Source organism: Pteronotus mesoamericanus, unplaced genomic scaffold (genome assembly GCF_021234165.1).
Source record: "Pteronotus mesoamericanus isolate MK-2021 breed Mesoamerican mustached bat unplaced genomic scaffold, CSHL_Meso_final contig_24, whole genome shotgun sequence".
Classification (NCBI taxonomy): domain Eukaryota; kingdom Metazoa; phylum Chordata; class Mammalia; order Chiroptera; family Mormoopidae; genus Pteronotus; species Pteronotus mesoamericanus.
This window is the reverse complement of record NW_026555100.1, coordinates 6,328,138-6,342,543: the sequence shown is the minus strand read 5'-3', so window position 1 is coordinate 6,342,543 and position 14,406 is coordinate 6,328,138. Positions and strand designations below refer to the sequence as shown.

Sequence of the window (14,406 nt, the reverse complement as noted above, 5' to 3'; positions counted from 1 at the left end):
TAGTTTCTCCATATCCTGCCAACACTCTTTATTTTCTGTTTCCTCCCTAGTAATAGCTATTCTAATGGGTGTAATGTGGGATAATGATTAGTGATACTGAGTATGTTTTCCTGTGTTTTTCGGTGTCCTTTACTATTCTCTTTTTTTGTCTGTTTCTTCTACTACACGGTAATGTGTGCTCGTGTGTATACACATTATCATATTTTGATTCATGTCTCTTTTATAATTTTTGGGTAATTCTCAATCAGATGTCTCTACAAATGTTGCTGTTTTTGCATTATCACTCCTCTCGCTCTCTCTGTGGAGCATATATTAGCAGTACAGTGGTGGTTCTTTTCATTCCTTTTTATTTTTAAAGTTTTATTTATCTTTTATTAATGCTTTATGGATAATTTTTCTATATTTGACTTCTGGTTTACTCATTCTTTATTATGTCTCATGTGTTATTTGAACCTTGAATTTTACGTTTTAGTTACTAGGTTTTATTTTTAGAAGTTCTGTTAGGTTCTTGTTCAAATATACCCATAATTTGTATAGTGTTAAAACATTTTCCAAATTCTTCTTTTGGTCTTTATTCATCTTAAACTAATATGTTTTATAGTCTGTATCAGATGTTTTCTAGTATCCAAAGTTAATGGGGTAGGAATCTAATATTATCCATGGTGGATTATTCCCTAATGTGTTTTGTTTTTAGTTCCATAGGTTTCCTTTTTAACTTCTCTGGTTTTGTTTTGTTTTGTTTTGTTTTTGTTTTTTGTGTGTAGGAATTCTGAGTGGCGTAAGTTAAGGTTTTTGTCTCCAGAAATGTTTAAGTTTGATTTTTTTATGATTGCCTGAGATTATCATGTCTCAGCACAACTTTCTCTATTTCTCAGTTTGAGTGTTTCTTGTACTATTTGAATAGACACCAGGCTGATGGTATGTTTCCTTGTCATACCTCTGTGGTATGGATAGATTCCTTATAATCCATTCCTTCTTTAAGGATGTAGCACTTCAAGAGTTCTGGCTTTATGTGAGGATCTTAGTCATAACCTTACTTTTCTAATAGCTCATATTTTTTCTCCAGTACTGTTGAAGATTTTTTAAAAATGGTGGTGAAATACACATAAAATAAACTTTACTGTCTCAACCATTTTTAAGTGTGCAATTCAGTAGTGTTAGGTACATTCACAGTATTGTACATACAGTCTCCAAATCTCTCTTCATCTTACAAAACTGAAGCTTTATGTCCATTAAATAACAACTACCCATTCCTCCCTCCTGCCGGCTCCTATGAACCACCATTCTACTTTTTCTCTATATATGCATTTGACTACTTTATGTATTTCATATAAGTGGAATAATCGAGTATTTGTCTTTTTGTGTTTGGCTTATTGCATTTAGAGTAATATCCTCAAGATTAATCCATTTTGTAGCATATGTCTGAATTTCCTTCCATTTAAAAAGTCAATATTCCATTGTACTTATATACCATGTTATGTTTCCATTCATCTGTTGATGGAAATTTGGGTTGTCTCCACCTTTTGGTTACTGTGAATAATGCTACTATGAAAATGGGTGTGCAGATCTCTTAAGTTTCTCTTTCTTTTTGAGGACCTGCCATGCTGTTTTCCGTGAAGGCTGCCCCATTTTACATCCCCAACAACAGTACATGGGGTTTCAGTTTCTCAGCATCCTCTCCAATGCACATTATTTTGTTTTGTTTTTCTTTTTAACAGTAGCTGTCTTAATGGATGGGACGTGGTATCTCATTGTGATTTTGATTTGCATTCCCCTAATGATTAGTGATGTTCAGCATCTTTTCATGTGCTTGTTGGCTATTTCTATATCTTTCGATAAATGTTTATTCAAGTCCTTTGCCCATTTTTTAGTTGGGTTGTTTGTTTTGTTATTGAGTTATGAGTTCTTTATGTATTTTGGATTAACCCCTATCAGAATGATTTACAAATATTTTCCTCAGTTCCATAGTTGGCTTTTTAGTCTGTTGGTTGTGCCCTTTAGTGCACAGATGTTTTTAATTTTGATGTAGTTCACCATAGTAAGTTTTAAAACTAAAGCCTGTGTATTACCCAGACTAAGGAGTTTCCTCTGGGGCTCTTGTTTTCAGTTCTCAATTCATTTTTAGGCCCATGGGGTGGGTTGGTGGGTGGGGGGCGGGGGTGTGTGCGTGTGTGTTCACGCGCGTGCTTGCCTATGCATTTTAAAGGATGTTTGTTGTACTTGTATCCAGTACTTCTCTATTATGTGACAAGAGAGTTTTTCATTTACCTGGTCTAAAGTAAAGGTAAGAATGAAAGTACCACCTGATCTAACTTAGGAAATTTTGCATATGTGAATTAGGCTAGGGGCCTCTTAAAATCCTAGGATTAAAGAAATCTTTTTTTTGGAGGGGGTGTCATTTAATCATCTTTTACTTTTAAAACACAGATGATATACAATACTGTTCTAGTTTCAGGTGTATACCACAGTGAGCAGACACCACATAACCCACCAAGTTATCATCCTGGTAAATCCTGCACCCATCTGACACCACACATAGCTACTTGAATACCATTGACTGTATTCCCTATGCTGCACTCCACATCCCCACAACCATTTCAGAACAATTAATTTGTACTTCTCAATCCCTTCACCACCTTTACGCATCCTCCCCAACCTCACTCCCATCTGGCAGCCATCAAAATGTTCTCTGTATTGCCCTGGGTTTGCTGTTGACCCACAAAGCAAGAGGTTTCTGGTTTGATTCCTGGTCAGTGCACATGCATGGGGCACAGGCCAGGTCCCTGACTGGGGGCCTGCAAAAGACAACCAATCGTTGTTTCTCTCCCTTCCCCTCTCTCAAAAATAAATAAAATCTTAAAATAAATGTTCTCTGTATCTGTAATTCTGTTTCTGTTATACTTGTTTTTTAGATTCAGTTGTTGATAGATATGTATTTATTATCATTTTAAGGTTCATATTTTTGATCTTTTTCTTCTTAAAGAAAATCCTTTAACATTTGATAGTACTGGTTTGGTGGTGATGGACTTCTGTAGCTTTTTCTTGTCTGAGAAGCTCTTTGACCTTTTAAGTCTAAATGATAGCTTTGCTGGGTAGACTAATCTTGATTGTAGGTCCTTGCTTTTCATTACTTTGAATGTTTCTTGCGAATCCCTTCTGGCCTGCAAAGTTTCTGTTGAGAAATCAACTGACAGTCTTATGGGAGTTCCCTTGTAGGTAACTAACCGCTTTTCTCTTGCTGCTTTTAAGATTCTCACTTTGTCTTTAACCTTTTGCATTTTAATCATAATGTGTCTTGGTGTGTGCCTCTTTGGGTTCATGTTGTTTGGTACTGTGTGCTTCCTAGACTTGTAAGCCTATTTCCTTAGCCAGGTTAGGGAAGTTTTCTGTCATTACTTTTTTCAAATAGGTTTTCAACTTCTTGTTCTCTCTCTTCTCCTTCTGGCACACCCATGATGCAAATGTTGGTATGCTTGAGGTTCTCCCAGAGGCTCCTTATCTTGTCTTTATTTTGTTTTTATTCCTTTTTTGCCCCACTGTTCTGATTGGGTGTTATTTTCCTTCCTTATATTCCAAATTACTGATTTGCTTCTTGGCGTCATCTAGTCTACTATTGATTCCCTGCAAATGATTCTTCATTTCAGTTCTTCTTTTATGATTTCATTCTCTTGAAGTTCTCATTAAGTTTCTCAAAGTTCCCACTGAGTTCCTTGAGCATCCTTATAACCATTATGTTGAATTCTGTATCTAGTAGTTTGCTTGCCTCCATTTTAGTTCATTCTTTTTCTGGAGATTTCTCCTTTTCTTTCATTTGGGACCTGCTTCTTGTCTCCAAATTTTGTCCCCTAAGTTTGTTTCTGTGTATTAGGTAGAACTAGTATGTCTCCTGGTCTTGGCAGAGTGGCCTTGTATAGTAGGTATTCTGTAAGGCTCAATGGTACAACTTCCCTGTCGCCCAAGCTAGCCACTCCAGGTATGCCTCTGTGTGGGCTGTGTGCACCAGTCCCGTTGTAGTTGAGCCTTGATTGCTGTTGGTGTCACTGGGAGGGATTGATCACCAGGTGGATCAGTTGCTATGACAGCAGAGTAGCTTCTGTGCAGGAGCCAGCCCTACAGAGCAGGACTTGCCGCAGTGGGGCTTTGGTGTTCACTGAGTACGCCCCTAGAGTATGTCGATCGGGGAGGTAGTAGGGTTGTAATCTGACCTGGTTGGAAGCTGTCTATGGAGCCTTGCTATGGGACCACCCAGCATAAACTACAGTGCAATCTGAAGATGCCTGTTATTTGTGCTGGCCTTGGAGGTGCCCATTAGAGGCTAAGCTGTGAACCAAGGCTGGTTGCTGGTAGTGGCGGGCCTGGGGACTCTTAGTGAGAGGTATGGAACACAAGAAGGCCAGATGCTGCTTGTTTGCATTTTGTGACCCTTTGAGAGATTTTAGGAAATTCTGCAGCAGGAGCCAAGAATGGCAGTTTTTATAGGAAATCTTGGGTGTGCCTACAAGTTGGGTGGGGCAGCGTGTCAGGGAATCACCAGGGTTGGGCAAAATGTGTGAGCCAGATTGATGGAGACTCAGATATGGTACCCGTCTGTGTGATTTGTAGGGGTTGAGGGTTCCTTACAAATGGAACAGTGGCCTCTGCTAGAACTTTGTCTGGCAGAAAGCTGCCCCCCCCCACCCTAGCTCTTGCCCTGATGCCAGACAATTTAGTTCCTCCTTGTATATCCCTGGATTTTTTCAAACAGCTGCCCCCATGCTGGAGCTCCGAAGGAGTCCAAGTAAGTCCATGCATGGGCCCTTTAAGAGGATCTGCCTAGGACTCTAGAGGCCCTCTGTCACACTCAGCCACAATCCCTACCGTTTTTGTTTTGACATTGTATGTGCCCTGACTGGGATCAAGCTCTCAACTTTCGCATATTGCGCCAATGCTTTAACTGACTGAGCTACCTGGCAGGGGCCCCCACTGGTTGTTGTTCTTTTTTAAATTTATTTATTGATTTTTAGAGAGAGGAAGAGAGAAATATTGATTTGTTTTTCAATTTATTTATGTGCCCTGACCAGAGATCAAACCTGCAACCATGGACTATCGGGATGATGCTCTAACCAACTGAACTACCTGATGGTAGGCCCTGCTGGTGTTCACAGCCAGAAGTTATGGTGACTTCTCTTCTTGGCACTGGAACCCTGGGCTGTGGGGCCTGATGTAACCCCAGGACCCCTCACTCCTCAGGGACTATGTCAGGAGCAACTGAGGTATCCCTCCTGATTTTTATCTGGCACGTGTGGGTGTTGGACCAGCCTGTCCTGTGGATCTATTCCTTTTACCAGTCTTGAAGTGGCTTCTTAAATCACTAGTTGCAGTACTTCATTCGGCTACATTTCACGTAGTTCTGAATGATGGTTGCTCTGTAGTAGTTCAGTTGTATTTTTGATGTAGTTTTGGGAGGATTTGAGTACAGCATTTACCTACACCACCATATTGACCAAAAGTCAAAAGAAATCTTAATTGGCAATATCCTCTTCTTTGGATAGCTGGTATGTTGCCACAAGTGGGAAAGAGGATTCAAATTTAAATTAAGACATGCACTAGTACTACCGCAGCTGTAGATGGACTGAGGGAAGATGGATTGATAGTATATAAAGTTTCTTACAAATTATTTACAAATTTAGATAACGCAATCCCCTTGTAAGTTGTATAATGATGCTTTATTATTATTTTTATCTAGCACACAAAAGTATAGTACTATGAAGATAGTGTAGGACCCAATATGTCTCAATAATTTTTAAATAGATATCTATATATATTTCAAGCTGATAAAGAATGTACAGGAAACACTGAGAGGATATATTGTTCACTGTTTTCCATTATGTCTACACAGCTGAATATATATAGCCATTTGTCCTTGGGTCTTATTGGATGTAGAATGAAATATTTTTTGGATCCAGGGTTATATGTAATTGGTTCATGCAGTAGCCTTTTATTGTGGTTGATTTTTATTAAGTGGATAAAGCATGAGGTAGCAGAAGGTGTAATACTTAGTTTCATTTTTCCAGAGACTTGATAGCAATGTAGTTGCACACTTTATTGTTGAGTCACAAATCTTTGCTACTCTCAAACTCTTTGGCCAATTATTTTTCCGCACATACCAACCAATTAGTAGGAGGTATGCAGTGCTTTACAAATTGATTATTTCATTCTTTGGATATTATAATTAAGAATCTTGAGATGGGGAGATTATTTTGGGTCTAATATAATCACAAGAGTCCTTATAATGAGGCAAGAGATGAGAGTCTGTAGTAGGAGGTGTGCTGGCTGTAGAAAGAGGTTGGAGTGATGTGAGAAAGGGGTCTTGAGTCAAGGAGCGCAAGAGGCCCTTCAGAGCAGAAAAAGGCAAGGAGGTGGATACTCCACTCAGAGCCTCTAGAAGGAACCACCAGCCCTGCTGAAACCTTGAATTTATTTAGCTCAGTGAGACTCACTTTGAATTTCTGACTACCAGAACTGTAAGAGAATAAATGTGCTGTTTTAAGCCACTAAATTTGTAGTAATTTTTTAGAGACAATAGGAAACTAATGAAACAAGGAAAACCTAACTTCTGTGGTGAAGGCACTGGTAGTGTTAATAAAATATTCATATTTCTTGAGTAGTTTCATTTTTGTTTCAGGGAAAAATTTGGCTAACTTTTGTTTTTAAGCTTCAGGCATTTTCATAGTTTCATATCCTAGCAGTTACAACTAAGATTGTCTAACGTCACCTTTCTTCTGTTTCTAATAGTCAAATGAAAAGTAGATCAGAACAGAAAATTAAATTTACACAAATAATCCCATGGCTATTATACATTAGCAAACCAGTAACTTCCTTTTTGTTCTCTACTGCTGATATGACTGCTCACATTGTTGCTCCAAAATCAAGAATTAGAGTAAAATCAACTATTAAAGGCTAATTTCTACCATCGCAGATATTGAAGACTCCTCTGTTTTCCGCAAATACTGGCTTCTTTCAGAAGTAAATGGGTTTTAAAAGCATAGTGAAAGGAATGTTCACTTTAAATGATTAGCCAATAAATTCCACAAATACAGTATTTCTTTGAAACTTATTAATGTTTAATGAACTTGTTAAATTTCCAGCATAATTCTCAAGTTGTGTCATAGGGAAGCTTTGAAAGCTGTCATGTATTAGTAATTATCACATGAAAAAATGTTCAGCCTCTTCCTGGCTGATGTGGCTCAGTTGGTTGGGTATCATCCCGTAAAGCAAAAGGTTGTCAGTTTGATTCTAGGTCAGGGTTCATGCCTAGTTTGTGGACCTAGTCATCCCCGGTTGGGGTGCATGTGAGGGGCCACCAATTGATGTTTCTCCTTCACAGTGATCTTTTTCTCCCTCTCTTTCTCACTACCTTCCCCCTCTCTGAATAAATAAATAAAATCTTTTTTAAAAATGTTCAACCATAATATGTGTGTGTGGGGGGGGAAACCCTTTCTTACATTTGTAGGTAAATCCTCATATTGAGATGACCTACTGTAAAAAATAGGAAAAGGAAAGTTAAAAAAAAATTATTTTAAGCTCTTGAAGCCAAAGGCATGATTTGTAACTGGAACATGGGAGTCTTGTTCCCAAGACTGCTCTGAATGACTAGATTGCCCAGCATATGTCTGTTGCCTTGGCCGGGGTGTCTCAGTTGGTTGGAGTGTCATCCTGTACATGAAATAAGGTTGTGGGTTTGATCATCGATCAGGGCACCTACCTAGGTTGTGGGCTCGATCTCTGGCTGGGGTGTGTATGGAAGGCAACGGATTGATGTTTCTCTCTCATATTGATGTTTCTCTTTCTTTCATTACCCCTTACTCTCTCTCTAAAATCAATGAACATATCCTTGGGTAAGTATTAAAAACAAAAAACTTTGCTGTTGTTTTGTTGTTTAACAAGCAATATTTACTCACTGCAAATAGTAAATTAAAAAATGCAAATATATGGAAATAAGAACCAGTGATGATATTCACTGTTAACAATTTGGTATAGATCCTTCCTGACTTTTCCTGTATATGCTATTTTTTAAAGTGTTTTTTATCACATAGCATCACATTGAATATCTTTTCATGTGACACACCACAATTTTAATATATGTCAACTTTTCATAAAGCTCAAGTTTAGAATCTGGAATCAGACTTTGTTTTCATTTTGGACTTTTCAGCTTAAGACTTATATGATTTAGCTAATAAACCTCATTTGTAAAATGGGGGTAGGATTGTTTTGGAAGGTTAAATGAGGTAATATAAAGCATTTAACACCCATCTGATACACAATATTAGTTAATAAATCCTCACGTATCTTTACTTAAATATTCTATTATATGAATGTCCTATATAGGTAATGTAACAAATTGCTATGGTGGGAAAACTTTTTATATGTTTCAGGGTTATGCAAAAATTGCAATATTTAAGCAACTTTTTTTCTTATCCCCACCAGAGGGGATGCTTATTGATTTTAGAGAGAGGAGAAGGGAGGAGGAGAGAGAGGGACAGAAACATTGATGTGAGAGAGAAACATCAATCAGTTGCCTCTCGTATACACCCTGATCGGGACTGAACCCTGGGACCTAACCCTCAACCCAGGCATGTTCCCTGACTGGGAATTGAACCTTCCACCTTTTGGTTTATGGGATGACGCTCTAACCAGCTGAGCCACACTGGCCAGGGATAAGCTTCTTAAATGTCACGAAAACTTAACAGGTATGAGATTTGGGATTTGAATCTTAGTACCTTCCATGATCAAGAATAATAACCATGTAATCTTTTTATTTATTTTTTTAACTTATAAATCATGTTTATTCTATTACAGTTGTCTCAATTTTCCCCTTTTATCCCCCTGTACCCATCACACCCCCAGCCCCCACTCCCACAGTCAATTCCCACTCTGTTGTCCATGTCCATGGGTCATTCATACATGTTCTTTGTCTAGTCCCTTCTCTGTCTCTCCACAATTGTCCTCTTTACCCCTCCCCTCTTGTCACTTTCAGTCTGCTCCATGTTTCCGTGCCTATGGTTTATTTTGTTCATTAGTTTATTTTGTTGAATAGAGTCCACTTATGAGTGAGATCATATGGTAATTGTCTTTAATCAACTGGCTTATTTCACTTAGCTTAATATTCTCCAGTTCCATCCATGTTGTTGCAAAGGTAGGAGTTCCATCTCTCTCTCTTTCTTTCCTTCTTAAATGCAGATTGATTTTATTTATTTTTTTAAATGTCAAAGTTAAGTATAAAATATTAAAAAAATTTAAAACCATTATAAAGTCTCAGCAATTAAACCAACATGACACCAGCACAGAAATAATCAAGTAGATCAATGAAATATAATGAGCATTCTAGAGACAAACATATATATCTGGTTAATATATGTATGATTAAGTTGATATTTCAAATAATGGGTAGCATAAGGCTTATTTAACAAATAAGGTGCATGGACCACTATTACTTGAAATAAAACAAATATAGAGCCCTATTTCACACATTATACAAGAAATATTCAGGTGAGTTAAAAATCAATATGTAGAATCTAAGGAGTTTTAGGAGAAAATAGAACTAATATTTTTCATGACCTAAAGTAAAATATTCAACCCCAGAAGTTATAAAGTAAATATTGACAATATGACTATATTAAACATTTAACACTATAGTAATATACGTATAAAAAAAGTTAAAGGACAAGGAATAGAATAGGAAAGTATTTGCAACACATCTAAAACATGGTTAATAGGGTTTTTTGTTTTGTTTTTATTTTAGGGAAAAAAGTTCTACAAACCTTTAATCAATAAATGGAACAAGAATACCAAAAAGTCATTTAAAGCTTTTAGAAAAAAAAAAATAGGCAAGAAATACACAAAAACAGGTTTAGTGTCAACAAATAGTAAAGTAACAATTAAAATAACATCATTGTCACAGATTAATGAGTATTAAAGATATTGGTAATATCAAGTACTGGCAACTCTAAAAGGAACTGGGAATTCATAGAAACTTTTTCTTCATCTTAAAGCAGTCCCGTTAGCATATTTTGCAGTGCTGGTTGGGTGGAGGTGTATTCTTTTAGCCTTCTTTTGTCTGGGAAACTCCTTATTTCGCCTTCCATTTTAATTGAGAGCCTTGCTGGGTAGAGCAGTCTTGGTTACAGGCCTTTGCTTTTCATGCCTTGGAATATTTCTTGCCATTCCCTTCTGGCTTGCAGTGTTTCTGTTGAGAAGTCAGCTGTTAGCTGTATTGGGGCTCCCTTATATGTTACTACCTCTTCTCTGGCTTGCTTTAGGATTCTCTGTTTGTCTTTGCTGTTTGCCATTTTCATGATGATGTTTCTTGGAGTTGGCCTTATTGGGTTCCTCTTGACTGGGACCCTCTGTGCTTCCTGGACTTGTGTGACTTTTTCTCTCCTCCAATGAGGGAAGTTTTCCATCATTACTTTTTCAAACAGGTTCTCTGTCCCTTCTTCATCCTCTTCTCCTTCTGGTATCCCTATTATACGGATATTATTGCGTTTCAAGTTGTCCTGCATTTCTTTAAATGCCTCTTCATTCTTTTTGAGTCTTTTTTCATTTTCTTGCTCTTTCTGGGAGCTTTTTTCTACCTTGTCCTCCAGCTCACTGATTGGGTCCTCAGTTTCGTCTAGCCTGCTTTCGATTCCTTCTACTGTGTTCTTCAATTCAGAAACTGTATTCTTCATTTCCTCTTGTTTCTTATTGATAGTTTCTATGTCCTTTTTCATGCTGATACAGTTTGCGGTAAGTTTCTCATAGTTTCCCTGTTTCATACATATTCTAAGTGCAGTTTAGAATATGGTATGAAGAAAAAAACTTTAATTATGTTTACTTAAGTGTGTTATTTACAAAAGACACTGAACTGTATGATAATAGGTACATGAGTAGACCTGCAGTTTTGATACTCTGCCAGTGATTAGGTGAGTGATTTTGGACAAATTACTAATACCATGTGACTACAGTTTCTTTTGAGTAAAATGAAGGCATTGGACTACATCAGCAGTTTTCAAATTTGAGTAATATGTAGATCCTTTAAAAGGGACAAATATTCTAAGTGTTGATTTAAACTATATTGTTGTTTTTAATAATATACTTAAATAGTGTGGATAAACATAAAGCTAAATAGCAGTTCCCTCTGCTACATCCATGTGGAACCACAAAACCAAAACAATTGAAGTACAAACAAAACTACAAAACCAACATATTAACAACATTAATATGATGAATGATAATGGTTTGCTGAAAGTAAAATGCTGCTTCTGATGTGAATATATTACTGCTCCTTATTTTATAAGCTCTTTTGGATTAGGCTACCTAGAATAATGTGAACTAGATAATCATATAATTCTCCTATAATGTTTCTATTAAAACTGTCTCTTATGTAGTACATCATGGTATTATTTAACCTTCAACAGCCGAACTGTATTGTCTGCCTCTGCTGTTTTCATTAGCCTAGGATGGTGAGGGACACTGATGACTTTCTGTGTTGGTAAACACAAAAGGGGGACACAAATATCCTGGAAGCACTCAATTATAAAATATCCTTTCAGATGATCCAAATTTTCAAAGATTACCAGTGATCAAGGCACAAAATTTAAAACTTATCGAGAACCTATAACCTCTTGAACGTACAGTCGTTGATCTTGGCTGTGGTCCATACTGAGAACACCAAACTAGATTATTAAGCTGCTTCTATGATTCTGTGACTAGGAAACTGTTCCTATAAGTAACTATAGTAAAATATATATACATAGACATAGACATAGACATACACACATATTCCAGGGTGTCTCACTGTCTTAGATTAGGAAAATGTATTTATGAAGCTAAACAAAATTAGAGTATTTTTTTAAACAAGCAACTGAAAAAAAACCATACTATCTAATTGCTGTAGGGCATTGTTTCTCAATAAGAGGTAAGTTTGCATTGCAAGAGAGATTTGGCAGTGTTGGAAGATGTTTTTTGTTGTCAGCAACTGGTGGGGGGCAGCAAAGCTACTAGTATCAGGGATGCTTCTAAATATACTGTAATACACAGGAGAGCCCCTCACAACAAAGAATTATTCAGCCCAAAATGTCAGTAGTGCTAAAATTAAGAAACCCTGCTATAGGGCAATTTGCTTTAAAATAATTCTGGGAAGAGAGGGAGTAACCAACCTAAGGGTAGTTTTAGAGATAAAGAGAACAGCATGATCATATTTTTAAAAACTTTATTACTGAATGTATAGAATACCCTACAGTCTATCCTATAATATAGACCAGGACTGTTTAAAATCAAGAATTTGTGCAAGAGATACTAACTTTAATAATTTTTTTCCTAAAATGGGTTTAGGAACAAAAGAAGAGAAGCATGGAGCTGCTCAAGTTTTTTAAAACAAATGTGGTTTCCATATTGTAGTTGCAGAAGCTGTTACCTAAGAAAATTAATCTTATTTGATTTGTCTTACATTTTTTGGTAACTTTTTGTATAAGATTTTTCTGTTCTACAATTAAATTTGAAAGAATAACCTTTTTAGTTGTGGTTCAAAATTATACCAAAATGGTGTCTGAAATATGAAAATCTCCCTATCCTATATGACACCTTACCAAAAGAAAATTATTATGTTTTCAGCACTGGGTCACTCTTATAATTTTTTTGTTTTGTTTTACTTATTATAGAAAATTTTCAAAACTACATGAAGAAAAGAGAATAACTCGTGAACCCTGACATATCCATTAGCCGGCTTCAGCATATTCACATTTTGCCAATTTTGTTTTATCTTTCCTTACTCTCTTCCCAGAATTATTTTAAAGCAAATTGCAGATATCATGTTATTCCATTGATAAATACTTTGTAATGGTGTTTTAAAATGAAGGTAGAGAAGGTATTATCTTGCGGGGGGATGCTGTTGAGGAAGGGAAATTGTAATAAGTCTCTGGAATGGAGGTTTATTAGAAATAGGTGGCTAATCTAGAGCCTTCCATATAGAAGGCATTCTATTTTATATTTATCAAATTGAAAAATCTAATATAAATGATATGTGAAGTAATATTATAATTTTAATGTGCCACAAAGGCAATTTGCTGATTTTTAAAAATAGTTTTTATGCCGACTTTAGCATTGGCTTTAATCATAGCATGGCCCCGCCCCTGCTCTTCTGTTTACCCCCTGGCATTTTACTTATCCATATAATTTCTTCTGGCACTTTTCCCAAATGTGTATCATGACTCTTGACTCTTGGAAATCTGATACTACTTTGGTTCCTCCCTTTAAATATTTGGAATTTTGAAAATTCCTAAAGCTAATGAAATGGGGTTCAAGTGAGGGAGCGACATGAAAAGATTAGCATTTTTGAACTATAATTATGGTTATGTTGTGGAGGATAGATTGGAGGTAGTGAGAAAATGGGATTGGTACAGTTTAGCCTTGAAGATATTGAAATAGATGGATTGAACAGCTATTTAAGAACTAGAACCCACAGTCTTTGGTGACTGAATGAAGGAAATTGGAAGGAAGGAGTAAGGAAGGATGGCCAAATGTGTAATTTTGACACCTAAATTATGGTACCATTTTCTGAGAGAAGAAATACAAAGGACAGAATAGGTTTGTGGAAAAAATATTGTTCTATATAATTTCCTATTTTGGTGAGTGGAATAGGGGAAGAATCTTCTTTTGACTCTCAACATGGTATTCTAGTGAAACAAGAATTGTTTTACTTGAGAAGCATTTTGAAAATTTATTTAATTTATGATTTTTAACTGGTTTATGAGAAGGCTACTTGTCTTCCCAGTTCTTCACAGCATGAAAGTTTTGTGTAGTAATTAACTGAACCAGATTTTGTTACCTGACTCTCCCATGCCAGAGGTAGTATATGAAATGCCTTGAGAGAAATAATAGTCAAAGTTGAGCATACGAGATCTGTGTAGAAAAAGTCCAGCCATTGATAATACAACAGCAGTGGTTTGCGCGACATCGATATAACCTGGCAGCCAGGGAGAGCGGACTGGAATGTGCATGCATAAACAATGACAACTTCACTGTACTAGTCAGTGGGGGCGGTAGATGCCGTTGAGTGAGCATGTGCACTGTGCTGCCATCACTTTCAAAATGACTGAGTAGAGCAATGAGTCTGCATCAAATTTTGGGTTAAGCTTGAATATTCCTTCATGGAAACTATTTGGATGATTCAGAAGGCTGCAGCTATGGACCACTAGTGATTGGAAGCTTCATCATGATAACCTGCTTGCTCGTGCATCACGTCTTGTGCAGAGTCTTTTGATAAAACATCAAATCACCCAGTCCCCCTACAGGCCAGATTTGGTACCCTGTGATTCTAGCTTTTCCCAAAACTAAAATCACCTTTGAAAGGGAAGAGATTTCAGACCATGCATGAGATTCAGAAAA

The 14,406-nt window shown here is 36.7% G+C and overlaps 1 protein-coding gene across 3 annotated transcripts in view; it reads left to right on the top strand.

The window, feature by feature from the left end:
* MCU (mitochondrial calcium uniporter) overlaps window positions 1–14,406 on the top strand; it is a 214,315-nt gene that overhangs the window by 95,454 nt on the left and 104,455 nt on the right. The window contains exon 1 of one of the 3 annotated variants that reach the window (XM_054572631.1): window positions 5,114–5,252. The exons of the other annotated variants lie outside the window; for them this stretch is intronic. Within the exon in view, the coding sequence (XP_054428606.1) occupies window positions 5,235–5,252 (18 nt within the window). The 5' untranslated portion in view covers window positions 5,114–5,234. Of the gene's footprint in view, window positions 1–5,113; window positions 5,253–14,406 lie in introns of those variants that run through there. 3 annotated transcript variants of the gene reach the window in all.